The following is a 24,542-nucleotide window of genomic DNA, read 5'->3' as shown; positions in this document are numbered from 1 at the left end:
ATTCCAGTGAGTGTGTGTGCTGCTGCAGCAGCAGCAGCGCTATAGTGCATGTGAACCTTCACCCACTTCCAGCACATTGGGTTCTCACGCTTCTCAGCACTATATAAGGCTGCAATAACCGCGGCTACATAACCCACGTCTTCACGGTAAGTGTTATATGCTGTTTGTATTTTTCTCTCATTTCTCATCAAATTTAAATAACGAAAATGAAACATGGTAGCTGCATTCTATGTAATAAACGGAAGTTCGCGTGCATCATGTTTGACTAATGAAAGAAAGATCATAGCGTTGTTGTGTTTATTAGGCTACGCGTCAAACTCGTGACTTCCTAATGGCCCGTGCAATATGAATGAATAGTGCCTGTAGGGTAGACCTTTTGTCAGTTGATCCACTGTTCATTTGCTAAAGAGCGCTATAAAGAGGATGTGGGGTAAAATACCCGGAAATAACAAAGGCAGAAAAATATTTAGCTATCAACTCTAAATAAAGACAATACATTTTCAAGTTGGTTTGATTTTTGTTATAATGTTTGTGTGTGTGTACGTGGTGTCGTAACGCTGGAGCCAATGTGTTTGTTTGCAGGGGAATGGAGTGGTGACCTTTCACCCACTTCCGTATTCCCTGAGACATGTAGGTCACATGAGCTAAGGTGCTTGCACATTACATAACCAATGCTCAAATATCTGTTTAAGATATACTGAACATATTTTTTATTATATTTATTTTATCATGGACCCACAAATGTGATTATTGCATTGCTGCCTGATGTATAAATGGGTCTGTATAAAATCCCATTCATAATGTGTGAGGAAAATGGTAAGCATTATATAACAAAGATAACAGTATTTGTAAAGGCAAAAATGCTTACTTTATATTAAAATGACTGTGTAACCACAGCTGTCAACAGAATACAAATAATTTGGGATTAATGGATTTACAACGCTCATAATTTGACATTCTAAATTGACATAAAACTATTTATTGTTTGTATTATTGTTTAGGTTATGAAACGCTGCTCAAAGATAGCCTTGAGTGTTTCTTTTAAGTGGTCCACATGAAAGAGTTAAATTCTTTACTAGTGCAAGTAAAGGTGAAGTGCAGATTTGAGTAAGTCATAATTTGATCAGTGTGGCAGTGCTAAAGTCATTAAGTCACCATATCTTGTCATCAAGTCACCTTGGCTCCCATTAATCTTGGTTTCTTTGATGTTTATTTTAGTGTTGTCAAAGATAAGCGCCCTGACAGCTATTCAGATGAGTCAGATTTGGATGATGTAATCACAGTAATCTTTCATCAAGAGCTGGCTCGGCTTTTGGACAGTCAGACTAACTGCACAATAAACTGCCAGTCACCTGGCTTCTGTTTACATTTATTTTTCTATTTAAACGGTAAATGAACTGCATTTTTATATAGCGCTTTCACAGAGCAAATGGCCACCAAAGCAATTTACATGTTGGTTTTATTTGGTAGTATTTACTGTTCATATGTTTTGGGCCAATAAGATGTTTACAGTAATGGCCGTAAGACATTTATAATGTTACAAGGAAATAATCTTTTACATAATTGGTGTTTTACTTTCTAATTATTAAAAAAAACTGAATTTTAAATTGAAGAACTATTTCACAAAACTACTGTATATTTGATCAAATACTGTAAATGTAGCCTTGATGAACTTCAGAGACTGCTTTCAAAACATGATTCTTAAGAATACTTTGACACACCTGTGCATAAATCATATTCATTGTTTACAGCAGTACATTCTTCTGTGGTGAATCACTATTGGGTACAAGAGGATTATGAAAGGGTGCGGATGTTTTATGAACTCATTAACCTCATACTTTCTGTGTCCTCAGACTAGCAGCAGCAACTCACGGATCAGGATGTTGTCCTCTCTTACCCGCTGGTTGTCCAGAAGTGCTTTCCAGGCTCTTAAAGGGACACACAGTCGTCCTCAACTGATCAAGATGCCTCATATTGGGAATCAGACATTGGCGGCGGCTCCTCTGCCCTTAACTGGGGGGAGTCTCGGAGTGAGGCAGGCCCGGGCACTGGATCAGGAGAGAATACTCCAGATTGATTGGGATGATGGGAGTTGTAGTTTGTATCCGTTCACCTGGCTGAGGGACAACTGCCAATGCCCTCTCTGCACGCTGCAGTCAGCGCAAGCACGCAGGCTGCTGATGTCAGATCTGGACGTGCACACCGGAATGAACCAAGTACAGCTGATGGACAATAAGGTTGGTCTTGGTGAGCAAAGCTTAAAAGGTTAGTTCACCCAAAAATGAAAATTCTGTCAGTAATTACTCACCCTAATGTTGTTCCAACCCCGTAAGACTTTCGTTCATCCTCGGATCACAAATTAAGATATTTTTGATGAAATCTGAGAGCTGGATCACTCCTCCATAGGCTTCTATGCAATTGAAACTTGCCGGCCCAGAAAAGTTATGTGTAATTACAGACAGAATTTTCATTTTTGGGTGAACTAACCCTTTAAAAGGATAATTCATCCTAAATAGAAATGTGTTAACATATTTAGTATGTAATTTCAAATGGGAATGAAGACGTTCTGCTGAATATTCTGTGAAAAGATGTTGTGTAGAATTTCCACACTGCTCTTTTGAATATAATGAAAGTGGTTGGGGACTGAAGCTGCTGCATTCCATAAACAGAAAATAAAGGTAGTCCTTATTTGTGCTGTTTTCCAGGTTTTTCAAGTGCTTTTATGTCATTTTTGAAGCTTGATATTCATTTAAGTAGGAAACAAAATGAGTGTGAGTAAATGAGAACATTGCCCAGATAGCTCTTAAGTTATAGGTTATTTTACACTAAGATAAAAATGGTTCTTTTAACAACTGATCACTGAAAGGTTATCAAGGAACCCAAAATGGTTCTTCTATGGCATAATTGCGAAAAAACAAAACAAAAAAAAACCTTATGGAGCCTTTATTTTTATGTATGCTGATCTTTTCAATCAAGTTTAAATATGAGCCATAGTTAGTCCTTAAACCTGTTTTTATGAAACCCATTGTAGGTGTCCATAACTTGGCCTGATCAGCACAGTAGTGAGTTTGATCCTGACTGGCTGAAGAAACGGTGTTTTTCCTCTGAGGCAAGACAGACTCTGCAAGAGGAGCTCTTCCTTAATGGTGAGTTCATCATTATCTGTTTGTCTTGTTACCTTAATCTTTGTATTAGCCATCTCCATTCACCTACACTACAGTATATACATATCTAATCTTTCTATGGTTTATAATGTATGGCCATTATTATTTTTTTATATACCAGATTTAAGTTTATTTACTTTTCTGATTAGCAATACTAGGATTAAATTGGTGCAGAAAAAATATAAAAAAAACAAGATACAAATACAAATACTCATTTAAGTATAACAGAAATATAGAAACTTGCTCAGGAATACAATATGGATACGCATACATATATAAATACTCACACACAGAGATGCATGCATACATACAAATATGCATGCATGCATGCATACATACATAAGGGAAGTATTTTCTATAGCAACTAATAAAACGGTTAGTTCCGATCATTGATTGGTCAATACCTGTACATAATTCATTTTAAAACACGGCTATGTCCGCTTGACCCAACGGTTCTATTTATCACTGCACAACATTGCTGTTCCTCTGTTGTTTTTATTTGAGCTTTCATGCATATTACACATTGGACCGTTGTTGCTGTTCACGGTCAGGGACTATTTTTCTTCTAGCGGAAGGAAGGCTTTTAGTGATTTTACGTCAGGAAAGTTGCACTAATGCATTTTTTTTTTATTCGGCCTGCATACAGTATACAGGCCGAATTAAAAATTTTTTTTTATTAGTCTGACATCTGATGACATTCTATTAAGGCACACTTACAAATAACAAATTTGTTTAATGCTTTCATTTTCATGTTTTTGATTTAGACAACAATTTTTAGGATAGCCTACATGAGTCTGTATTTCAACTTATATGAAGCTAATATCTGTGCATTATTTGAATTAATATGTGGCACGTGTGGTCTGGACCGCAGTTACTTTTGTAGTGTGCAGACATGTCTCTCCAGACATGTCCAACCCTGAATGGAAAGACTTTTTCCACTTCCTGCCACATGGAATAGAGATTTAAGGCCATTTGACAAGAGTGAGCTGTTGTGCTTCTACACCGCTCTTGATGGATGCTATGGTTGAAGCAGCCTGAGCAATGTGTCTGCCAGAACAAGCATCCTGCACATATTTGCATGTCTTGAGATTTTAAGATTAGATTTTCCAAAATGAATCCATGTCATTGGGGCTTTAAAACTGATTCTGCTCACCGCAAATGTTCTTTAGTTTTACAGATCTTACTGTTGTTTTCAACCTTGTGATTTTTCTCTCTAAAGTTTAGGAAATTATGCTGCTGTTTAGTTTAAAGGCACAAAAGGCATGCCCCCTAAAACAGTGAAAGACAACCAATAAATTTCCACGGTTTAAAGCATAGACTACACATCACATGTGTCTGTTTCTTGCTGAGGTGTACACTGTAAAACACACAAGGTTTGCATGTGTTTAACAAAGCTCCTTAACTGGCACAATAATATGACGGTTCTGCCACTTGTTTTAAGACCTTCCATATAAACTTGCTTCAATCTGCCTGTAAAGCACACACCTTGCTATAATATATCTGTCTCGAGCAGTAATCTGGCATTATCCATTTCCTGACAGGTTAGCAGCAGTTGTAGATGTATACATTTATAAATAATGTATATATTTGGGGTCAGATTTCATGATGTTTTTTTTAAAAAGTCTCAGTATATGCATTATGTACCATAAGAGGTTGGAGAGAATATGTAATTAGGCTCATTAATAATGTCATTATGATAAAGCTTTTCGATTATTGTTTCTAGCTTTTAACCATTTTCTTTTTTTTTTCTGTTTCTTGAAAGTATACAGCTCACAGTAGGATTTTTATGCCCCAGTGAACTGAATTACTTAATGGAGTTTTCTAGTTTAGTATCCCATTTCCAAGAGGGCTCGAGCGTGCTTTATTGCGTTTACACACCATGTCCTGATTCAGATGACATCATGCATGCCATGACATCATGATCCTTCGGAGCACCAAGACCACATTGTTCTCATCTTCAAAATAGCCAAACCATCACATTGCTGCATTAGATAAAAAACAGTTCATCCTTCCCACACAGAAAAAGACCACACTGATACAGAACAAAGATTAAGATGACTTAAAGAACAGTTGAAGTAGTTCAAAACCTTCATTTTCCAAATGGTTTCTGGAAAACTAATCGCTTGACTCAAATGGGGTGTCTTGCTTAATTTATCTGAGAAGCGCATAGGAACTGAAGCTCATAGCTATTCAAATCATATAAATCTGTTTTCCAAACCCTGTTTGAAAATGATTACTGTAAGTGGTTTGTACTCTGGTTGTGAGCTCCTGTTCTTAGTGAACTCTGCTCTGTGCTGAGCTCTCAGTAGGGACTCTGTTGACTGAGTGTGACTGGACATAACGGTCTGCCAGCAGCCGCCACGGCTTCACGTTTACCAGCTGGAAAACTCACAGAGGCAATGCTGATGGAAACTGTTCAGACACACATAAGCTGACACCTTTCTTTTCCTGCTTGCCTTTGTGTGCATAAATGTGTTTCCGTCTGTTTTAGAGACTGAAAGGGTCATTGAAATATAATGTCAATTTTTATTAAAGTGTCTCAGAGGCACCAGCTGGACAAAATGATAACATAAAATTTAATCTTGGCTGGCTCTGAAATACTATGGTTTCCTGGCAGGGTTGATGTCGACTTCAAAGATTATTGAGCATTACACGCTTATAAGGGCTGAACATTACTGACCTGGATAAACTGAACCACTTCACCCTGGGCCCAGTTCCCAGCTCTCTCTCTCTCTCTCTCTCTCTCTCTCATTCCAGGGTCTTAGTATTAGAGCCTTATATAAGTTAATAGAATAGACAGTTCAAATTGTTCAAACAGTATTGATTTGAAATGAAAGACATTTACAATTTTACATGAGATTTCCATGTTACTAATCAATTTAATGCATTTAAAAAGCTGATAAAAGCTGATTTTTTTTGGCTGATTTTTATTTATGTTGTTGTTGGTCCTATTGTCTCTGAAGTCTCTACTGTGACAATGTATCCAGTGGAACAGTTTTCTAAATTGGGAGAATCTAAAAAGGATGTGAGAGGCTGAAAAATACTACTTCCACTGCATAAGGGTCCAGTGAATTACAGGCATAATGCGCTTGCAATGCTCACACATGCACACTTCTCTAGAGGCCGTCTGTGGAAGTAGACATAAGAACCAGAGTTTTCCAGCAGTTTTCCTTCTCAGTCAAACATGGAGGCCCTCACACAGTGTTCTGACCAATGTGTTCTGGCCTCAACCCTGACACACACACACACACACACACACACTCACAATACTTCATTGTGTGGAGAAAGACACTATGGTTATATAGGAAGTGTGAAGTTTCTATCGTGTTTATTTGCATTGTAAATGAGGGTGCTTGGAGAACGAGTAACAGAGATGGGAAAGACATAGAAACATGTTTAACTTGGAAAAGATTTGAGCTACTTTGAGTAATGCTGACATCATTCCCTCATCCTAAGGTAGACTTGAGTCATTTTGACTGCTTTGTAATTTGCCACTGAACCTTCTAATGTAGAATTTCCCAAATGGAGATTCGTGGAGGAACTGTAAGAGGTTTGTGAGTTGATGAAAAGCAAATTATTAATCAAATCATAGAAATATAAAATTATGAAAATACAAAATACATTTTATGTATATATGTATTTACTATTATATGTATTTAATACAGTGCAGACCTTTTAGATAAATATTATAGTAACAGGCAGGCCGGCTGACAGTCTTGCCTGGGCCTGGGATGAGATACATTTTATGTACATATGCATTTACATTGTAAAAAATACTGTTGGTTTAACTTAAAAAAAATAGTAACCTGGTTGTCTGGAAAACTGGAAAAAAGTGAGTTAATACAATGAAGGAGATTGATTTAATCATCAGAAACTCAACTAAATAAATTTAAAAAAAAGTTGATTTGACAAAAGAAAAAATGTTGTGATAACAAATCTTGGAAATATTTTTTTACTGTGGCATGTCATGTGACTATTAACCGACTTGAGAAAAACTTTGATCATGCAATTGTGTTTTTACATTATTTAAATGTATCTTCTCGGTTTTAAACATTTTAGTTAATGGGCTTGAGAATCCATGTTATGGTGTAATGATTGTAGTTCTGGACCTCGGTTTTCCAGGAGTGGAAAACTTTCAACTAGTTCAGTCTAAGAGGCTGGTTTCCGTGACAGAACGTTGAATTAAATGAAAGTAAATGAAAGGGTCATTCTAGACGCTAAGTTGTGTAATGCGTTGTGATGAATGTGTTTCAGAGCGTGAGTACTGGGATTCTGGTCTGCAGATCCCCACAGCAGACTTCCAGGAGGTTCTACATGATGACAAGGCTGCTCTGGCCTGGCTTGAGGCTCTGCGACGCATTGGCATCGTCTACCTGAGGGGGGCTCCAGTGGAGAAGGGCCAAGTGGCCAGACTGAGCCAGAGAATCGGCTATCTACGCCTCACCTTTTACGGGTATGTTCTGTAGCTTTGGCTGTTCTCAAGAAGCAGTGCAATGTCTATATTTAGATTGATTTAACAATTGGAGTATTGAGCAAAGACACAAACAGAAGTTGCAAATACAGTGCAGACCTTTTAGATAAATATTATAGTAATAGGCAGTCTTAACAGTCTTGCCTGGGCCCGGGATGAGATAGCCCCCCCAAACTCTTAAACCAGCAACAGTTTTACATCAAGCTGCGACTTATCTTTTAAATTGACAAACATATGTGTAATTCAGGGCACAATTCAAAAGAGTATAAAAATATTTGTTGTCTCTTGCCACAGACTACCATACAATATTTTTCTGAAATAAGGTCCCATGGTAGTCAATCGGAAGGGCAGGGACTTAGGCTGTCGGTCAGCACCGGACTTGTGCTGACCGGATATTTGGAGCATAGTACTGAAAACATCAAATTTTGCAGTGGTCACACCATGTTTGTGTTGATTAGGAAGAAAACAAATAAAAAGCTTTTATCTAACTCAAATATTACATTTTTTTCACAAACAGGCCTATTTTGATTCATTAAAAAAATTATTTATGATTTAATGAGGGCCCAGTTGTTTTGCCCCCTGAAAAAAAACAAAAAAACATCTTGGTAGTTCTTTGACTGCCTATTTGTATAGTGCAAATGTATGTAATCTGTCACTGGAAACTATATGAAAAAGAATTATGCGCATTCCAAACAGTGGTTGCAGGCAGTACAGTACAGTACCATTTCAGAAACTGTTAAACTGATTTTGAACATCTGTGACTGTGTTTACACCAAAAACTGGGCAAAACTGCCAATTATGCCAGAACTGTCATTCTCACTCCAAGATCTACAAAGATAGCCAAATAACCTGCTGCAAAGGGCACAACCCATCAGTCATGGAAAACGAAATATGGTGTATGGTGTAAGTAATGTGGTCTGATCTTTCACCTTAATGCTTTACATCTGGACAGTTTTATAATTGAAGGAAATGAAAAAGTCCCTCAACCCACAATGTCTGTTGAAAACGTGGTAGGGGGTCTGTAGTGGTGTGGGCACCCATCTCTTTAGGTATGAGGATTCTTTCCAACGGCCAAGGAATACAAGGCCATTTAAAGGACCTGGGCTGCGTCCCAAATTCCATACTCTCTTGAGTACGTACTTTTGAATTAGTTATAATTTCATAAAAAAGTATGTTCTATATAGTTTGATTGTGTGTAGTATGAATGTAATCTAGCAGTGTTACATTCGCGAGGTTCACTATTCGCTTCACTGTCATTCACAAATCCTCTCCCGTGGCCTCATGGGATAGTAAAGTGCACGTCAAAGGCACACTTCAGAATCTCGCCAAAAGTAGTTGGTCATCAAGGTACTTTTGCCTACTCCTTAACTGTATACGTATTGTGAATTCACACATATTACTTTTGTCACATAGTGTTTTTCACATTTCTGTTTTCTGTTTCAGGAGCGCTGGTGTTTTGGGGGCTGGTAGTTTGTAGAAATGAAATAATTATTAAAATATAATTACAATGTAAAATAATACATTTCTATTTTAATATAACATATATTGAAATATAATTTAATCCTATGTCAGTTAAACCTGTTCCATTTTCTCTAGATTTACTGGAAGATGAGAAGTGAGCCCAAAGTCAAACCATTTTAAACCAATACAATTCTGATTTATTTTTCTTGCCAGACAACAAAGCCTTTCATTAGAACTTACAGAGACAAAAATATTCAGGGAGAATGAGTGTATGGAAATCACTGCCTGGGACAGACAGACAGAGGATTTAGAGAGAACAGAAAGAGACACGCCGTGAGCTTCTGGCTGTAAGCACAAAGTCCTGCATGTGAGCTCCCTCTCAGCTGACACCTGCTAAGTGACAGGCTAAGTGATTTAACGCCATGCTAGTCCCAGGAGCTCTGTCAAACTGGCCAAAAATCAGCTTCACCTGACCCAGACTGGAACAAAAAGCATTGTATCTGCCAAATAAAGACTTTATTGGCTAGGGATCATCTGGTTGAAAGAGGAGACCATGGTGTGTCTCACATGGAGGATTCTGGTCTTACAGTCTTAACTATCTTAGTGAGACTACTAATCTGTCTCATTTCAGTTTAAAAAAGCCAAACTACTGCACCTCTCTTCCACGATTCCAGTTCCTTTCTGTTGTTTTTTTGAGTTTGATAACAGGACAAAATTGATCTTTTATGTAGGTCCTATATTTCTCTATAGGTTTGTGCTAACAGTCAAATAGTTGAGTCAAACAGTCAAATTTCAAATAGTGTCTCGTTAGGGGCTGAATCAGTCTGTTAGTTCTGCTCTAGATGAGCAAACTTAATACAACAACTACTGTAACATCATTTCATAATCTAAATTTGCTTTTTTTATTATTTAAGTACTATAGAGTACAGTGAAAAATGTGTTGTCTCTCATATGGTACACTATTTTTTGATTATTTAATAAGGGACAATACATATTTAATTATACATAATATGTAAAATGTGACAAAAAATTATATAACTATGCACTTACAGTACTGCACTTCTAAGGATATTTTGTCATCCAGCTTCACAACCCCTCCCTTTCTGTTACATAATTAGTTAATGAAGTGTCCAACATTCCACACTTCATTTTTTTTTATTAAACTTTTCAGTTAAATAAGTGCATCCGGGTATAGAATATAAAAAGTAAAATTTTTCATACCTCATTGGACTTTTTAAAGCATAAATCTAACAATTTGGGCTTAAAACAAGAAAAACAACTTGTCATTGGGGGAAATAGTAAAAAATAATATATATATATAAATATTAGATTTATTTTATGAAAATAAGTTTTATTATCTTAACACAGTTTTGTTTCTGTAAGTAAATATATGTTTATTAAAAAAACAGACACTTCTTCAATAAATTGTTACATTTATTTAACTTAAACTTTAACTTTTTTTTTGCAGTGAGCAGGTTCATCAAGAATTCACCACCAAAAAAAAAAAGTTCTCGCAGTGTTGCCATAACAAAAGTGTCTGCTTTGTTCATTGCAGTGATTCCTTAGTCTTTAAATTTACTCTCAAGATGGTACTAAATCAAGAAAGCATTTTACAGCTGTGGTTTCCTACAATAAATACACAGAGAGATGCAGTAAAACTTTACAAGGTCATAGTCACCTGTTGTGATCCACTGTCCCCCCCTGTGATTTCACAGACACACGTGGCAAGTGCAGGACAAGCCCAAGGCTAACAATGTTGCGTACACTTCTGGAGAGCTGAGTCTGCACACAGATTACCCTGCTCTGCACCATCCACCTGGGGTGAGTACTTGTGTGTGTGTGTGTGTGTGTGTGTGTGTGTGTGTGTGTGTGTGTGTGTGTGTGTGTGTGTGTGTGTGTGTGTGTGTGTGTGAGAGAGAGAGAGAGAGAGAGAGAGAGAGAGAGAGAGAGAGAGAGAGAGAGAGAGAGAGAGAGAGACATTTTTTGACATTTAAAAATCCCTTTATTAATTCAATTAACATTTGGGATTTATCGGCATAAATATTTATAAAACAACAAACAAACACATGTTTGTCTGTTTGTTTTGTTTCTAAAACAATTCAACATATGTTTTCTTCATGTACACATTAGAAAATGTTGAGATTAAAACTTCCATTCCCATCAGGTTCACACAAAAAATTATTAACACCCCAGAGATGAAAAAACCACTGAACATTATTTGTGAGGCTGTAATAAGCATACTCTACCATTAACCTTTTTTTTACAAAACACTTTGTCAATAGAATAGGATCAGTACACCCACGTCCTTCAATTTTGTTTTTTCTAGAACACCAAATTGCCAACTTCACCATTCCATAAAGAAAATTAAGAATAATTATTCTCTTTTTGTTATCTACTGTGTACTTTGGCCCATAAATGAACAATGAAAAATTAAACAAACCCATAAGCTTCAGACTCCAATCCTTCACTAACTGCATCAAGTTTTCCAGACGATAACATTCCATAAACGTGTGAAACACAGTTTCTGATACATTACAAAAAGGGCAACCCTCCCCAACTAAAGGATCCAGTCGTGCTACGTGTCTGTTTGTGGCTAAAACTCCGTGTACAATTCTCCACTGCAAATCTCCCACTCTCTTTTCACAGGGTTTTTTGTACAGGGTCCGCCAACTACCACTCGGGGAAGAGCCTGACCCCAACACTAAAGTCCATTTGCTTCCTATTTGATCCTTAAGGTCTTTATAGTTCATTGTTTTGACACATGCTGTATATAAAGTTCTTTTTGATAACCCATTGAACAATCCCATTTCTGGAGTATTCAAATGTAGCAATTTAACAGGATCTTCCACTTGATCATCTTTTTTCATCAAAAAGTCAAATTCCGGAAAAGCAAAAGGCTCTATATCATCTGCACAAGTCTCTTTGAGAAATTTTTGGATTGAATCCAGAAGTGCAGCTTCTAGGTCTTCTAGCAGTCGGTTGACAAGACGCACAGACCTGAAACCTGCTTTTTGGGCTAATTCTTCAGTTTCAATCCACCCATTTCCTTTTCTGAGATTCCGAAACATGGATATTCCAGCAGAAATCAAATTTGACCTTATGGTCTCAGAGTTGAGGATCTCGACAGGAAAAAGAGAATTAAAAAATAGAGATTCATTAAATATCCACGGTCCTGGTTTTGACCACTCTCTTGAAACAGAAAACAATTGCCATAAGTCCAACAAGTTGATGTAAAAGGGGTTAAGTCCACCAAGAGAAGTTCTCTTTAAGGTCATGGTAAATAGCTGTTTATCTAGACCCATCCATCCAGCCTTGCGTAGGATAGCACACGCTAGTTCCATCCATGCATGATGCTGGTGATATAGTAGGCGCTGAACAGCCTGCAGTCGGAAAGCTGTCACTCTAGCCCGAATATCGATCAGTCCCTGTCCCCCCTCTTGAACAGGAAGATAGAGGACAGCAGCTCTCAGCCAATGCTGGCCAGACCAGAAAAAATTAACAAGTCTCTTTTGGATTTCCTGGATTAACGTCACTGGTGGATCCACAACCATAAATTTATGCCAAAGCATTGAGGCAATGAGATTGTTGGCAATCAGTACTCTCCCCCTAAAAGATAGCTGGGGTAGCAACCATTTCCAGCTAGACAACCTTGCACAGACCTTCTCCACTAAACCCTCCCAGTTTTTCTTTCTATATACTTCTTGACCAATATACACTCCTAGATATTTCAAACCTAGTGTACCCCATTGAATATTATTAGGGAGCTTGGGCAAAGTCATATTAAAGTTTCCAGTAGAACCATACCACACAGCTTCTGTTTTATCCCAGTTAAGCCTAGCAGATAAAGCTCTTTCATACATGTCTAAAGCCCCCTTTAAATTTTGTACATCCTCCTGTTGTTGAACAATTACGGTAATATCATCTGCGTATGCAGATAATATAATAGACTGTTTTCTTAAACTTCCATTTACAGCTAATCCTTTTAGTTTGCGTCTAAGCATGCATAAAAGGGGTTCAATCGCCAGACTGTACAATTGGCCAGACATTGGACAACCTTGTCTGATTCCTTTTTTTATATGAACTGGTACACTTAACCCACCTCCTATTTTTATCATGCTCACGGAACCTTTATACCACAATTTTATCCACGCTATTAAGTCATCACCAAAATCAAAACACTTTAAAACATGAAACAAATACAAATGATCCACCCGATCAAAAGCTTTTTCCTGATCTAATGATATTAGACCAGTACTGACATTATACATTTTTACATATTCTAAAATATCTCTCATTAAAAACAAATTATCATAAATACATCTTTTAGGAACACAATATGATTGATCTTCATGAACTAAAGAACTTAAAACCGTCTTAAGGCGATTTGCAATTGATTTAGACAGTATCTTATAGTCAGAATTTAGAACAGCAACAGGCCTCCAGTTTTTAAATAAACACAAATCTCCTTTCTTTGGAAGAAGAGAAAGGACTGCTCTTTGACAACTTTTAGGCAGTTCCTTCAATTTATAGCTCTCCTCAAGAACATTGAAGAAGTCCTGACCAATTATTCCCCAAAGGGATTTGTAGAATTCTGCAGTAAGTCCATCAAGGCCTGGTACTCGACCAGTTGAGAGTTGTTTTATTGCATCAGTTACTTCTTCAAACGTAATACTGGAGTCTAGAAAAAGTCTTTTATCATCTTTCAAAATTGGCAGATCTTTAAATAGTTCACAGGTTGTGTTCAAATCGATGTCTTCTTTGGCAAATAAATTAGAATAAAAATCAACAGCAGTTCTTCTCATCATTAAAGGATCTGAAGTAATTTGTCCATCAGGTGTTCTTAAACAATGCATATAATTATTATTAACAACCTTCTTTTCCAAATTAAAGAAATATTTTGTAGGTGCATCTATATCATTAATGGAAATAAAACTTGCTTTAACAAGTGCTGATTTCACTTTTTCATGTAAAATACCTCTTAATTCATGTTTTTTAGATGACAACTTCTCCTGGACTCCCCTGTCGTTCTCATCAATCAAAAAACCATACAATGCAGAAATATCATCTTCTAATTTATACATTTTCCTTTTTAAACTATTCCAAGCTTGTGATGAATATTGTTGGCAGAAAAGCTTAATTTGAACTTTCCCCACCTCCCACCATTGAAGAAGGTTTTCATAATTACTCTTTTGTTCTGTCCAGTGATTCCAAAAACATTTAAATTTTTCATGGAAATCAAGGTTCTCTAGTAAACTATTTTTAAATCTCCAATACGAGTAATGAGGGGTTGTTTGTGTTACAATAATTTTTAAAGAAACTAAATGATGATCTGAAACAGAGCTTGGACTTATACATGTCTCTTCTATTCTACTGCACATTGTTTTCTTAACATAAAATCTATCTAAACGTGCTGCACTAATTCTATTTTCTGTCACTTTAATCCATGTATATTGTTTAACTGCTTTATTTCTCTCTCTCCAAATATCAATAAGTGCAAATTGTGTGATAATCTCACTTAAAGAAACTGCTGATAAAAAATGAGGTTCTTCTCCATTTCTATCATAAGTAAAATCCAAAGTACAATTCCAATCCCCTCCAATTACCAAAAAATCTTCATTCATAAAAGAGGAAACTACATCTTTAAGTTTAAGAAAAAACCCAATCCTCTCTTTACCTGTTGTAGGAGCATAAACATTTATTAGCCCAAAAACTCGATTTTTTATTTCTACTCTAAGAGCAAGTAGGCGCCCTTTCACTACCTCACTCTTATACAAAACTTTACATCTGGGTGAAAATAGTATTGCCACCCCTGCAGAAAGGTTGGTGCCATGACTCAAGACATGATCACCTCCCCACCACATCCCCAGATCAGTTTCATTCTCTTCATTACTGTGTGTTTCTTGTAAAAACACAACTTGAGTTTCTTTCAAGTTTACCCATTCTTTTAATAAAGGCCATTTACTTTTATCTCTTGCCCCATTTATATTTAAGGATCCTATTTTAAGAACATCCATAAAAAGGGGAAAGGTAAAGGAAAAGCAAAGGAAAAACCACAGAAAAGGCCAGATCCCCATGTGCGCTTATTTAGAATTAGTTCTACTAGACCTACGTTTGCCTTTCATCTTTCTAATTTTTTGTCTGACTCCTGTCAAATATTTCTTCAGTCTGAAGCGTTTTTGCTGCGACAAAACATCAACATTGCAATCTTTACGAGCCTTCATTACGGATGCGATAAATTTTTCCAAATCAGGAAAAAACTCTTCAACATTAACATTTGTTTATGAGGGCAAGACAATCTCTTATGTCCGATATCTCCACACTCAAAACAACGTAGCCTAACGTATCAGTACTGGCATAAACCATATAAGAACTCTCTCCAAAACGAAACATCCAGTGTTTTAGAAGGAGCGGTCAAAAACATAAACGCTTGTCGTCTAAAAGACAAAACATGCTTAAGTTCAGCAGATTTACAACCTAGAGGAATGGTTTTCACAGCGCTATAGCCATCTTTCCGAACCGAGTTAACTCTCGCACTATCGCGTCATCTTTAATAAAAGGGGGTACATTAGAAATGGTCACTTTTGTGGCTGGAGCAAAAAGTGGTGAAACGGGTACATATGTTTCTTTCACCCAAATGACCTTGGTTACTAGTTGTTCGTTTTTTAAAAAAAACGACAACTGCTTTATTCATACGAGATGCAGAAACAATGTTTTCATGGCCTACCTGTTCTCCTGTTGCTAACAGCACTTCTTCAATCGCAGTAGCGTTACCTGCCTCGGGGATGCACCTGAAACCATTTCGGAGCGATAGAGATGGCTCATTCCCCGCGGGAAAGGCAGCCATCCCGCTTTACGACCCTCACAAGCGTAAAAAAAAATAAACAGTGATTTTGAAATGAAAAAATTAAAGAAAGAGAAAAAAAGAAAAGGACAAAACCTTGTGCAAAAATAAATAAGTAAATAAATAGCCACAAAACATATAAGAAACCACTAAGAAACTTCGCGCTCTCACGCACGTGTCTCTCACACACCGCACTCACTCCCAGCATGCAACACCACACAGAGAGAGAGAGAGAGAGAGAGAGAGAGAGAGAGAGAGAGAGAGAGAGAGAGAGAGAGAGAGAGAGAGAGAGAGAGAGAGTGTGTATGCAGAGATGCATATGCAGAGATGCATATGCATATGCAGAGATGCATATGCAGAGATGCATAGCATATGCATATGCAGAGATGCATATGTGTGTATATAAAAATTGGGACACTTTTTGGTAAAAAAATACAAATGTGTATTAAATACAAATAAATATAATAATACATTTATATATAAGTTTTCATGTAAATTTGGACGATGCAATTGGTAAGAAAAAGAAAAATATTTTTTTCAAAATGTTAAAGAATAACATCATTAAACACACACTAGCGGATTGAGTTCATGATGATGATGTCATGCACAACTCTGGGCTCCTTTTTCAAAATGTCTTGGAACCAGTAATAACCTGGTTTGTTGTTTTGTTCACAAAACCATTTATTTTTTTCATTAGGTTTTGCAAATTTAAAAGCTTTTCTGGCACATCGTTACAAAAGAAGCTTTAGCACGTTTGCTAGTTCCTTGATTGTTTGTCCCTTTCATACTTTCTTCACTCCACTGATAGGCTACCTCTCCTGTTTAGCTGACATGTTTTCCGTATTTTTTTTCCTTTCTGGCTATAGCTTTGTGACATTTTCTGCAAAAAACAAACAAACAAAAAAACATTTCTTTTATAGGATGTCCCACTTTAGCAGAATGCTACTGTCCCATTTTATCTAACACTTTGAGGTAAATTGGGACTGTAACAAAACTTGATATTAAAATATATATATATATATACAATCGTTGCATAAAATGTAATTATCACATGAATAGATGAAATAAAAATGTATATTGTATATTGAGATACTGTTTGCATTAGAAATGAAAACCTAACAATTTTATTACACTTAAACTATGTATGGGTACTTAACATGTGCTTTCTCAGACATTCCAGCACTTGAGTAGGAACCACATCCGCATGCTGTATGGTTCATATTTGACCAAACAAATTTCAGATTTTGTAATGTTGACATTTCAAGACCACCCAGCATTATCGCACTTTTTTTTTAAAAGAACTACTCCAAAGAGCTTATTTGTCTCATTTTAGCTGATGTCCCACTTTTGCTGACTTCACCCTATATGAGTGTGTGTGTTTTTATTTATATATGTAGATTTATATGTGTGTGTGTGTGTGTGTGTGTGTGTGTGTAGGTGCAGTTCCTGCATTGCGTCTGTCAGGCTGAAGAGGGTGGTGAGAGTGAAGTGGTTGATGGGTTTCACATGGCGGAGCAACTCCGGAGAGAAGATCCTGAAGCGTTTAACATCCTCTCCTCTCTCAGGGTCGATTTCACAGACAGCGGATCTGACTACTGTGACTTCAGCGTGCAGTCCAAAAACCACATTATAGAGTAAGACAGACTGTGACGCATACATACTCACTCACATAATAATGCAATGGATTAGCTTTGCCACTTGTAATCATCATCATCATTAACTATACATCAATAATATACTAAACAGCACCATCTCATGGTCAGTTATGCAACTGTGACTATACAAATGGATATTTAAAGGGATAGTCCATTGAAAAAAAATCATCCACTCTTGTACGAGTTGCTTTCTACAGTGTAACACAGAATTGTACTGGTTGATTTTTTATAAACGACACCAAGACACTGTAAAGTTCCCAGAAATCCTACAGACGACCTGACAGCTGGGTGAACATAACACACTCGACGTGCTGCAGAAATATGCGCATGCCCTTTTTTTGCATATTCCAGAGGGAGGGGTTGATGTAAATGTGTGGGTTAGTGACGTACCATAACCCAGCTGTAGTCCCAATCGAGTCATTTTTGTAGGCAATATACTTCCTGATTTTTAAAGGACGATATCTCTGCTTACACTGACCTTTCAGCGCTGCAACTTTGCAGATACTGTTCATGCACCAACAGCAACATTACACACTATTTAAAATGAAAAAAGTGAAATCGCAATCAACCCCCCCTTTAATACAAAAATGTCTGTAACGTGCAGTGTGGACTCTGATGGTCGGGTTGTGAGGATCAACTATAACAACGCCACAAGAGACTCTGTGCTGGATCTGCCTCTGCATCAGGTTCAGCTTTTCTACTCGTCTCTAAAGGCCTTTGTGGAGCTGCTCAGCAGGCCTGAGAATGTGTTCACATACAGAATGGAACCAGGTCAGTGCGTCTGTTTACCTACGTATTTCAGATTCAGATGGTTTCAACTCGCATTTGTACAATAGTTGACAAAGATTAAGCTTTCCTCTACATTAGAAGGCTTTTGAATTTGGGACTAGACTCAGTCTGTGTTTTCCATTTAAAATCCAATGCCAAGGTTTTCAAAAACATTTACTAGAATTATTCCAAATTTGAAGTACTTCAAATCCATAAGGCTTCCCCATTGCCGCTATACTTACTAAACCAAATATGACAACATTAGAATTGAAACTCTTTTTGCACGTCCAAATAAGAGACTGATGCTGGATGTTCATTTGATCTCTGCGCAGGTGACTTGGTGACCTTTGATAACTGGCGTCTGCTGCATGGCCGAAAGAGCTACCTGTCACGAGGGCAGAACTCAAGACATCTAGAAGGAGCATATCTGGACTGGGATGAGGTCATGTCCCGTCTCAGGGTCCTCCGGAAGACTGTTCGTGGAGAAAGCTAGACATCTCTTTCATTAGTAACTTTAAAAACAACTCGAGAAAGCTTTAAAAAAGTTTTGGATCCCTAGGGATATTTTCTGTTCATTTAAGTTTTGCCAAGTAGTTATTTGGGCTTCTGTAGTTAATATTGTGGCCTTTTACTGAGGGGCTCTTTGAGTCTCCAGCACTTTCTTGCGTATACAGTACATCTTGCACATACAGTGCTTGGAAAGGACAGACTTGTGCTTGACTTGTAATTTTTTTGATAAGGGACAAATTTTTCCAGAGGTCTTATTAAGAATCGTATTAAATTAATGATCACAAGAGTCAGTGAAGTTTTGTTAAGAACTAAGTATCTCGCTTCTCTGTGGACAACTGCCTGAAGTATCGTATTAGATACTGGGTTTATTCCAATCCACCAATGTTTTTGTCATTCATATGGTCCATGCTATAAAAAGTGACAACTCTTAAGTACGAGATGGCATCAACAGAGCTAAAAAAGAAAGTTTTATCCAATCTCTGATTATGTCTTACATTTTGTCTTATCGTTCTAATGGTAAAGACTATCATACCGTCATGATTTATGGCACTGTTTAAATGCAGTCATTTTAATATATATTGATTTTTACCAATATTGTTTATATTCTGCTTGTTTTGCACTTAATTTTACTGTAGATTAATGAACCATTTTTATTTCTTGTATTATATTGTAAATTGAACAACGATGGGCCATTGACCTTTGAGAAAAATGTTTTCAAGTGGCACAAAAATATTTACAAGCTGATGTCTAAAACAAAGTATCTCTGTTTTGATATATGGATATCGGATAGTTCATTCAAATATGATCAGTACTTGCGTATACTGATTGCCATGTGCAGTAGACATTAAGCTATTTTGATACTTGAAAATCCTCAAATATTACGTTTTTAAAGAAAACTGGCCAGTGTGTAAATGCAGCAACAATGCAAATATAACTCATGCAGCTATTAGTTTATAAAACTGTTGGAGCTGACGTGTTACATGTATTGTTTTGGCAAATCTTTATTATATATTTTTTTTCCAAAATGACAATAAAAGACATTTATAATATACCTAGACATAAGGCATTCATGTACTTATACAAATACTGTGGCTATAAATCTTCTGATTATACCAGAGGTCAGTTTTTGAATGTTGCTAATCAAGAGGTTTTTGATAAAAAAAATAAAAAAAAAATAAAAAAATAACATTTGAAAATGAACTCTAAAATGTAAAACAGTGATTCAGTTACGATTCTATCAGTATTTATTTATAACATTACATTTATGTTTTGATGTTGATTTTTCTAGTTAAATTGAAGGATTTGACATTAATAGAAATTTAAATGCTCCTGAAACTCAATTCTAGGAGGCAAATATCCATTAATATATATATATACATAAAAAGTGAGTATGTGATACTGTTGCTAGCTTGTATAATGAACTGTAATTCACAGTAAAATGACCTTCAGTCACAGATTTGGGTTGGACATCTTTTATTTTCATATTGCGAAAGCTGTACAGGTTCTATAAATATTTTTAAATGCTGAAATATTTACATCCATGTCTCTATTCATTCCTTTCCCTCTGATTCTAAACAATACAGACTAAAATGAAAGCCCAAATAATGTGCAATTGTAGATCTCACTCACACTTTCAAACAACAGACCTGATACACTGTCCACCTCAAAACATCTGTTTTGGAGACTTGGACTCTGGGAAATCAGTTTTGTGCTATTTACATCTCTAAATCATTAATGAGTGGGCTTTTCAATTGCATTTACAGTCTGCATTCAACAACGGAACTGAATGGAGTCACAAAACAACAGCTTTTTTGTGCACATTCATACACGTGAATGATTAAAAATGTGAGCAAAACATAAAAAAATATTAAAATATGTGAATGTGACGGCTGTACTGCCCAATCTAGTAGTCAAGAAGAGATGACCAGAGAAAATTTGCCCCTCTAAGAACAGACAAACTCTCTTTGTCATCTGTGTTTCTAACACAAACGCACACACAAACAGAAAGAGGACACTTCAAACAGGACATTTTGGACAAGACTTTTCCAACAATCTCCAAATGTAGCTGTCCTCTAGATCAATAATGCCATTTTCATTGCTGTCAAAAAACGGCAACAAACTAACAGAAAACATAGAAGCGATGCCGGTCACCTCATTATGAACACTGGAGGACAGTGGATGAACTCTATAAGGACGTGACTGGACTTGTTCTTGGTACGCACTAGTGAGAGTATTGCACATCTAGAAAACAAACTACAGTTTTTCATAAACATTTCTGTTGCTTTTTGAGCATTGCTTCAGGGATGTACAGATATCTTCCTTTTTTAAATATTCATTATTTTCAAGTGACATGCATTTTAACACAGCAGTTCACAGACAGGGAACTTTACAGCAGAAATAGCACAGTAGTTTGAGCCTCACGTGGCAAGAGCTAAAGAGATACACTTATAGCAGTTAAAGGAGGGAGAAACGGACATTTAGGAATGGGACGGAGGGTTAAGGCAAACCCCTCATACGTGGCAGCGCAAGATTGGAAAGACTTGAACATTTCACCCACAACAGACAGTACAGACTGGAATTTACAGTACAACTTCGCACATAAATATTAAATACACAGCCTGTTGACTGATATCAGCCTGATCTCTGCATGCCAGTGCCAACTCGCAAGAGCAGCGCATGGGACGTGCATTCAACCAAATGCCTCCGATTGCAATAAATAAAACTGTATAAATGGGGGGAGGGGGGCGCCAACCAATAGTATTCAAAGTCTATTCTTGTTCTGGTTGGTCCATACTATGAGAATGAAACGCCAGCATTTTAGTGTCGGACTGGAATACTATATCGGGTACGTCATAAGATCTGTTATATCAATGGGTCGTTTCTTTTAGGACAGATGCGTTGAAAATGTGAATTGGTACAGGAGCAGAGGTCCTGAAAGGAGCATGGCAAGAGTGTCAGCTTGTATTGAACAGTTGTATTGCAGGAGTTCAGGAGCGGGCTGAAGTAAACGTAGGAGAGAAATGTGCTAGCTCGGTAGTGGACGAGGGGACAGCATCTTGGGCTTGCCCTCTGACTCTTTCCCTTTGACCGCCGCCATGTAGGAGAAGAGGCAGAGCACCGAGTAACAGATCTGATTTGCCTGTTTGAGACAGAAGAGTTAACACAGGGTTATTTACGTGAAAAAGGGAGGGGGGGGGGGAGTATATCACTCTATACTGTATTGTAGGGCTAGGCAAAAACACAGTTTTCCCTGTTCTTTTCAGTGAATCAAAGACATCCAGGTCGACCAGTGTATTCCCGCAACTGAGATATGGAGAAAAAAGCCTTGAGGGGAACTAGTCACCTGATGGAGTTTGGGTTCTTTGCCAGTGTCGCTTTTGGCTTGCATAGTTGGGGTTTAAAAGACACTTAATAATCAGTAATATTATCGATTTAACTGCACTGACTAACTTGAACTGAATTGAGCTGGACTTACTATGTATTTTTCAACCTTTATAATATATTACCAAAACCCTTGACAATAGGTTAAATGACACGTTTGCCAGAGCTTGACAGTGTCTGTATCGCTTTTACTGGCACTATGTAACTTCGGGTTTTCGGGAAGGAACCCGAGCACAAAAAGAACCAAAACGGCATACGTCACTTCCCCCGCCACCCACAACTTCCTACGATTCTGACGTGAAAACTCAACTCGCGTTTGATTGCCGTCTGTATGTTTTCATCTTCACCGAACCAATAGCTACAAGGAAGAAGGCAAAGGTTTTGTCAGAGGACACAAAAAATAACAAAAAGGGAGAGTGACAAATTAAAAGCCGGGATGAGGATCAACATTGGTCCAGCGTTCGCTCGCTGGCGTGAGCTAAAGGAGGAGGAGGGGTGCCCGACCGATGCTGACCTGGGCGTCATGTTTTTGGACTAGTAAGTTAAATGTAGTACTTGAACACTATCTCTATTTTTTTTTCATCTCAAATTTGTTGTCTGCCAGCCCTACTGTGCATAGTATTGTATGAATACTGAAATCTTACCATGGGAGTCTTGTACTTATGGATCACCACTTCTTTAGTTTCAGGAACTGCAAATCCCGTGCAAGAAACAAAATGAAAAGTTCAACAGCAGTGGAATAACAAATTTGAATTATTCAAGGGCAAGGGGCGGAAACAGAGAGAAAGAGAGAGAGAGAGAGAGAGGAGGGGAGGCATACATACAGTACGATACGGCCCATGACAAATGATTATCAGTCTATATCTGGCCCTGCCACATTTCAGACAGAGCAAGAGCGCACTGTATTTTACAGCAGAAGAGCAGCACTCATATAGTTCATATGACTGAACAGGATTTATCATCAGCTGAGAAACTCTTATGCAATGGGGAACTGAATCAAGGCAGGCTCAAGAGGAGAAAGAAAGAGTGAGAGAGGTGGAGGATAGATGGAGAAATCCAAGAGAGAGAGAGTAAGAGAGGGAATTTCATTGCAAGTTGAAGTCGGAAGGAAATCCGAGGTCTGCTGGGTTTTTTCCATCACTGGCATGACTTTTACTACAGGCATGAGTGTATGAACTCGAGTTTAGAAGCGACATCTGACATGAAGGCAGTGCAGTGCAGATGAGGAGTCGACAGCCATAAGTGGTGAAAGAGGGTGTATGAGAGATGATGACAGATGGAGAGTTAAATGAGGACAGGTGAGGGAAGAGAAGAAGAAAAGATAAAGGTGACAGCACTTTACCTGCTGGAGAATGAAGGTTTTCATAGCAGCAAAGATGAGGGGCGGATTACAAAAAGGAAGCACAAAGACACAGCAATAACCCAGTCTAGAGCCGACCCTATGGCTACAGAAGAGATTTCATACACTACAACTCCCTTCATATAGATCTCCAAAAGAACCAGTTAAATGATCTTTGCACCGTTTAGTCATTATCTAAAGTCTACCAAGACTTCTATTCTGAAGACTATGACAAACATTAAAGCCATACTGTGACTCCTTCCAAAAGATGCATCTGAGGAAACAACTGCAATCTAAATCTATGCTGATCATTGAATTATTCGCAGAACAACTTGAACTGTGTATTATTTCTCAAAGCCGCTGCTGTCGTTTAATATTTTTGCAGAATCCTTTACCCCTTCCTCCAGGCCTGATCAAATCAGTGTGTTGTCTTGATATCTTGTTTTAGCTAATAAAAAGAGTATTAGTTAAGGCTAAAGAATGGTTTCTTTTTAAAACCAACAAGATGTTATTAAAATCATATAGTATTTGAACAAGTAAATGAAAATTTATACTACATGATAATGTACATAGTAATCCCTAAAATCATTGATTTTAGTTTTTAGAGTATGAAAAAGAGGAAATGAACAACTAAATACACAACAACTGACAGATAAATAATGATAATAAAAAAATAATATTGGTATGTTGTGCTGGTAATGAACATGTTTTCATGATTGATAATTAATAGGCCTGAATAGTTGTCGTCTCAGTCAGTCAATGGAAATGGTTTTGGGTCCAGAAGGGGGACAGGATTCTGCGGGCTTATAGGATCTTGCACCTTTTAGGCATCACATTTTATGTAACATTTCATCCCAGAAGGTGCATAAATGAAGCAACAGCTAAAACTGTGATCCTACTTCTATAACCTCTGCTCCTGAAGCTCATACATGTCGTTCTGACCGCCAAATCT

The 24,542-nt window shown here is 37.3% G+C and overlaps 2 protein-coding genes across 21 annotated transcripts in view; one reads left to right on the top strand and one right to left on the bottom strand.

Moving 5' to 3' along the window:
- bbox1 (gamma-butyrobetaine hydroxylase 1) lies at window positions 1-20,963 on the top strand. Its single transcript, XM_039688517.2, has 8 exons — window positions 1-146; window positions 1,854-2,237; window positions 3,032-3,146; window positions 7,419-7,617; window positions 10,812-10,917; window positions 17,375-17,571; window positions 18,197-18,363; window positions 18,693-20,963. Exons 2-8 carry the CDS (start codon window positions 1,881-1,883, stop codon window positions 18,851-18,853), a joined length of 1,302 nt encoding a protein of 433 aa, XP_039544451.1. The 5' UTR covers window positions 1-146; window positions 1,854-1,880; the 3' UTR covers window positions 18,854-20,963.
- Window positions 20,327-24,542, bottom strand: part of madd (MAP-kinase activating death domain) — a 52,246-nt gene continuing 48,030 nt past the window's right edge. For all 20 annotated transcript variants that reach the window (XM_089129508.1, XM_089129507.1, XM_089129518.1 and 17 more), the window contains 2 exons: window positions 22,896-22,942; window positions 20,327-22,009 (listed from right to left, as the gene is read on the bottom strand). In XM_089129508.1, the coding sequence (XP_088985634.1) occupies window positions 21,896-22,009; window positions 22,896-22,942 (161 nt within the window). In that variant the 3' untranslated portion in view covers window positions 20,327-21,895. The remainder of the gene's footprint in view (window positions 22,010-22,895; window positions 22,943-24,542) is intronic.

This window comes from Pimephales promelas, chromosome 1, assembly GCF_988280905.1.
Source record: "Pimephales promelas chromosome 1, fPimPro1.hap1.1, whole genome shotgun sequence".
Classification (NCBI taxonomy): Eukaryota; Metazoa; Chordata; class Actinopteri; order Cypriniformes; family Leuciscidae; genus Pimephales; species Pimephales promelas.
Note: the sequence above shows the minus strand (reverse complement) of the source record. Positions and strands in the feature narration are given on the sequence as shown.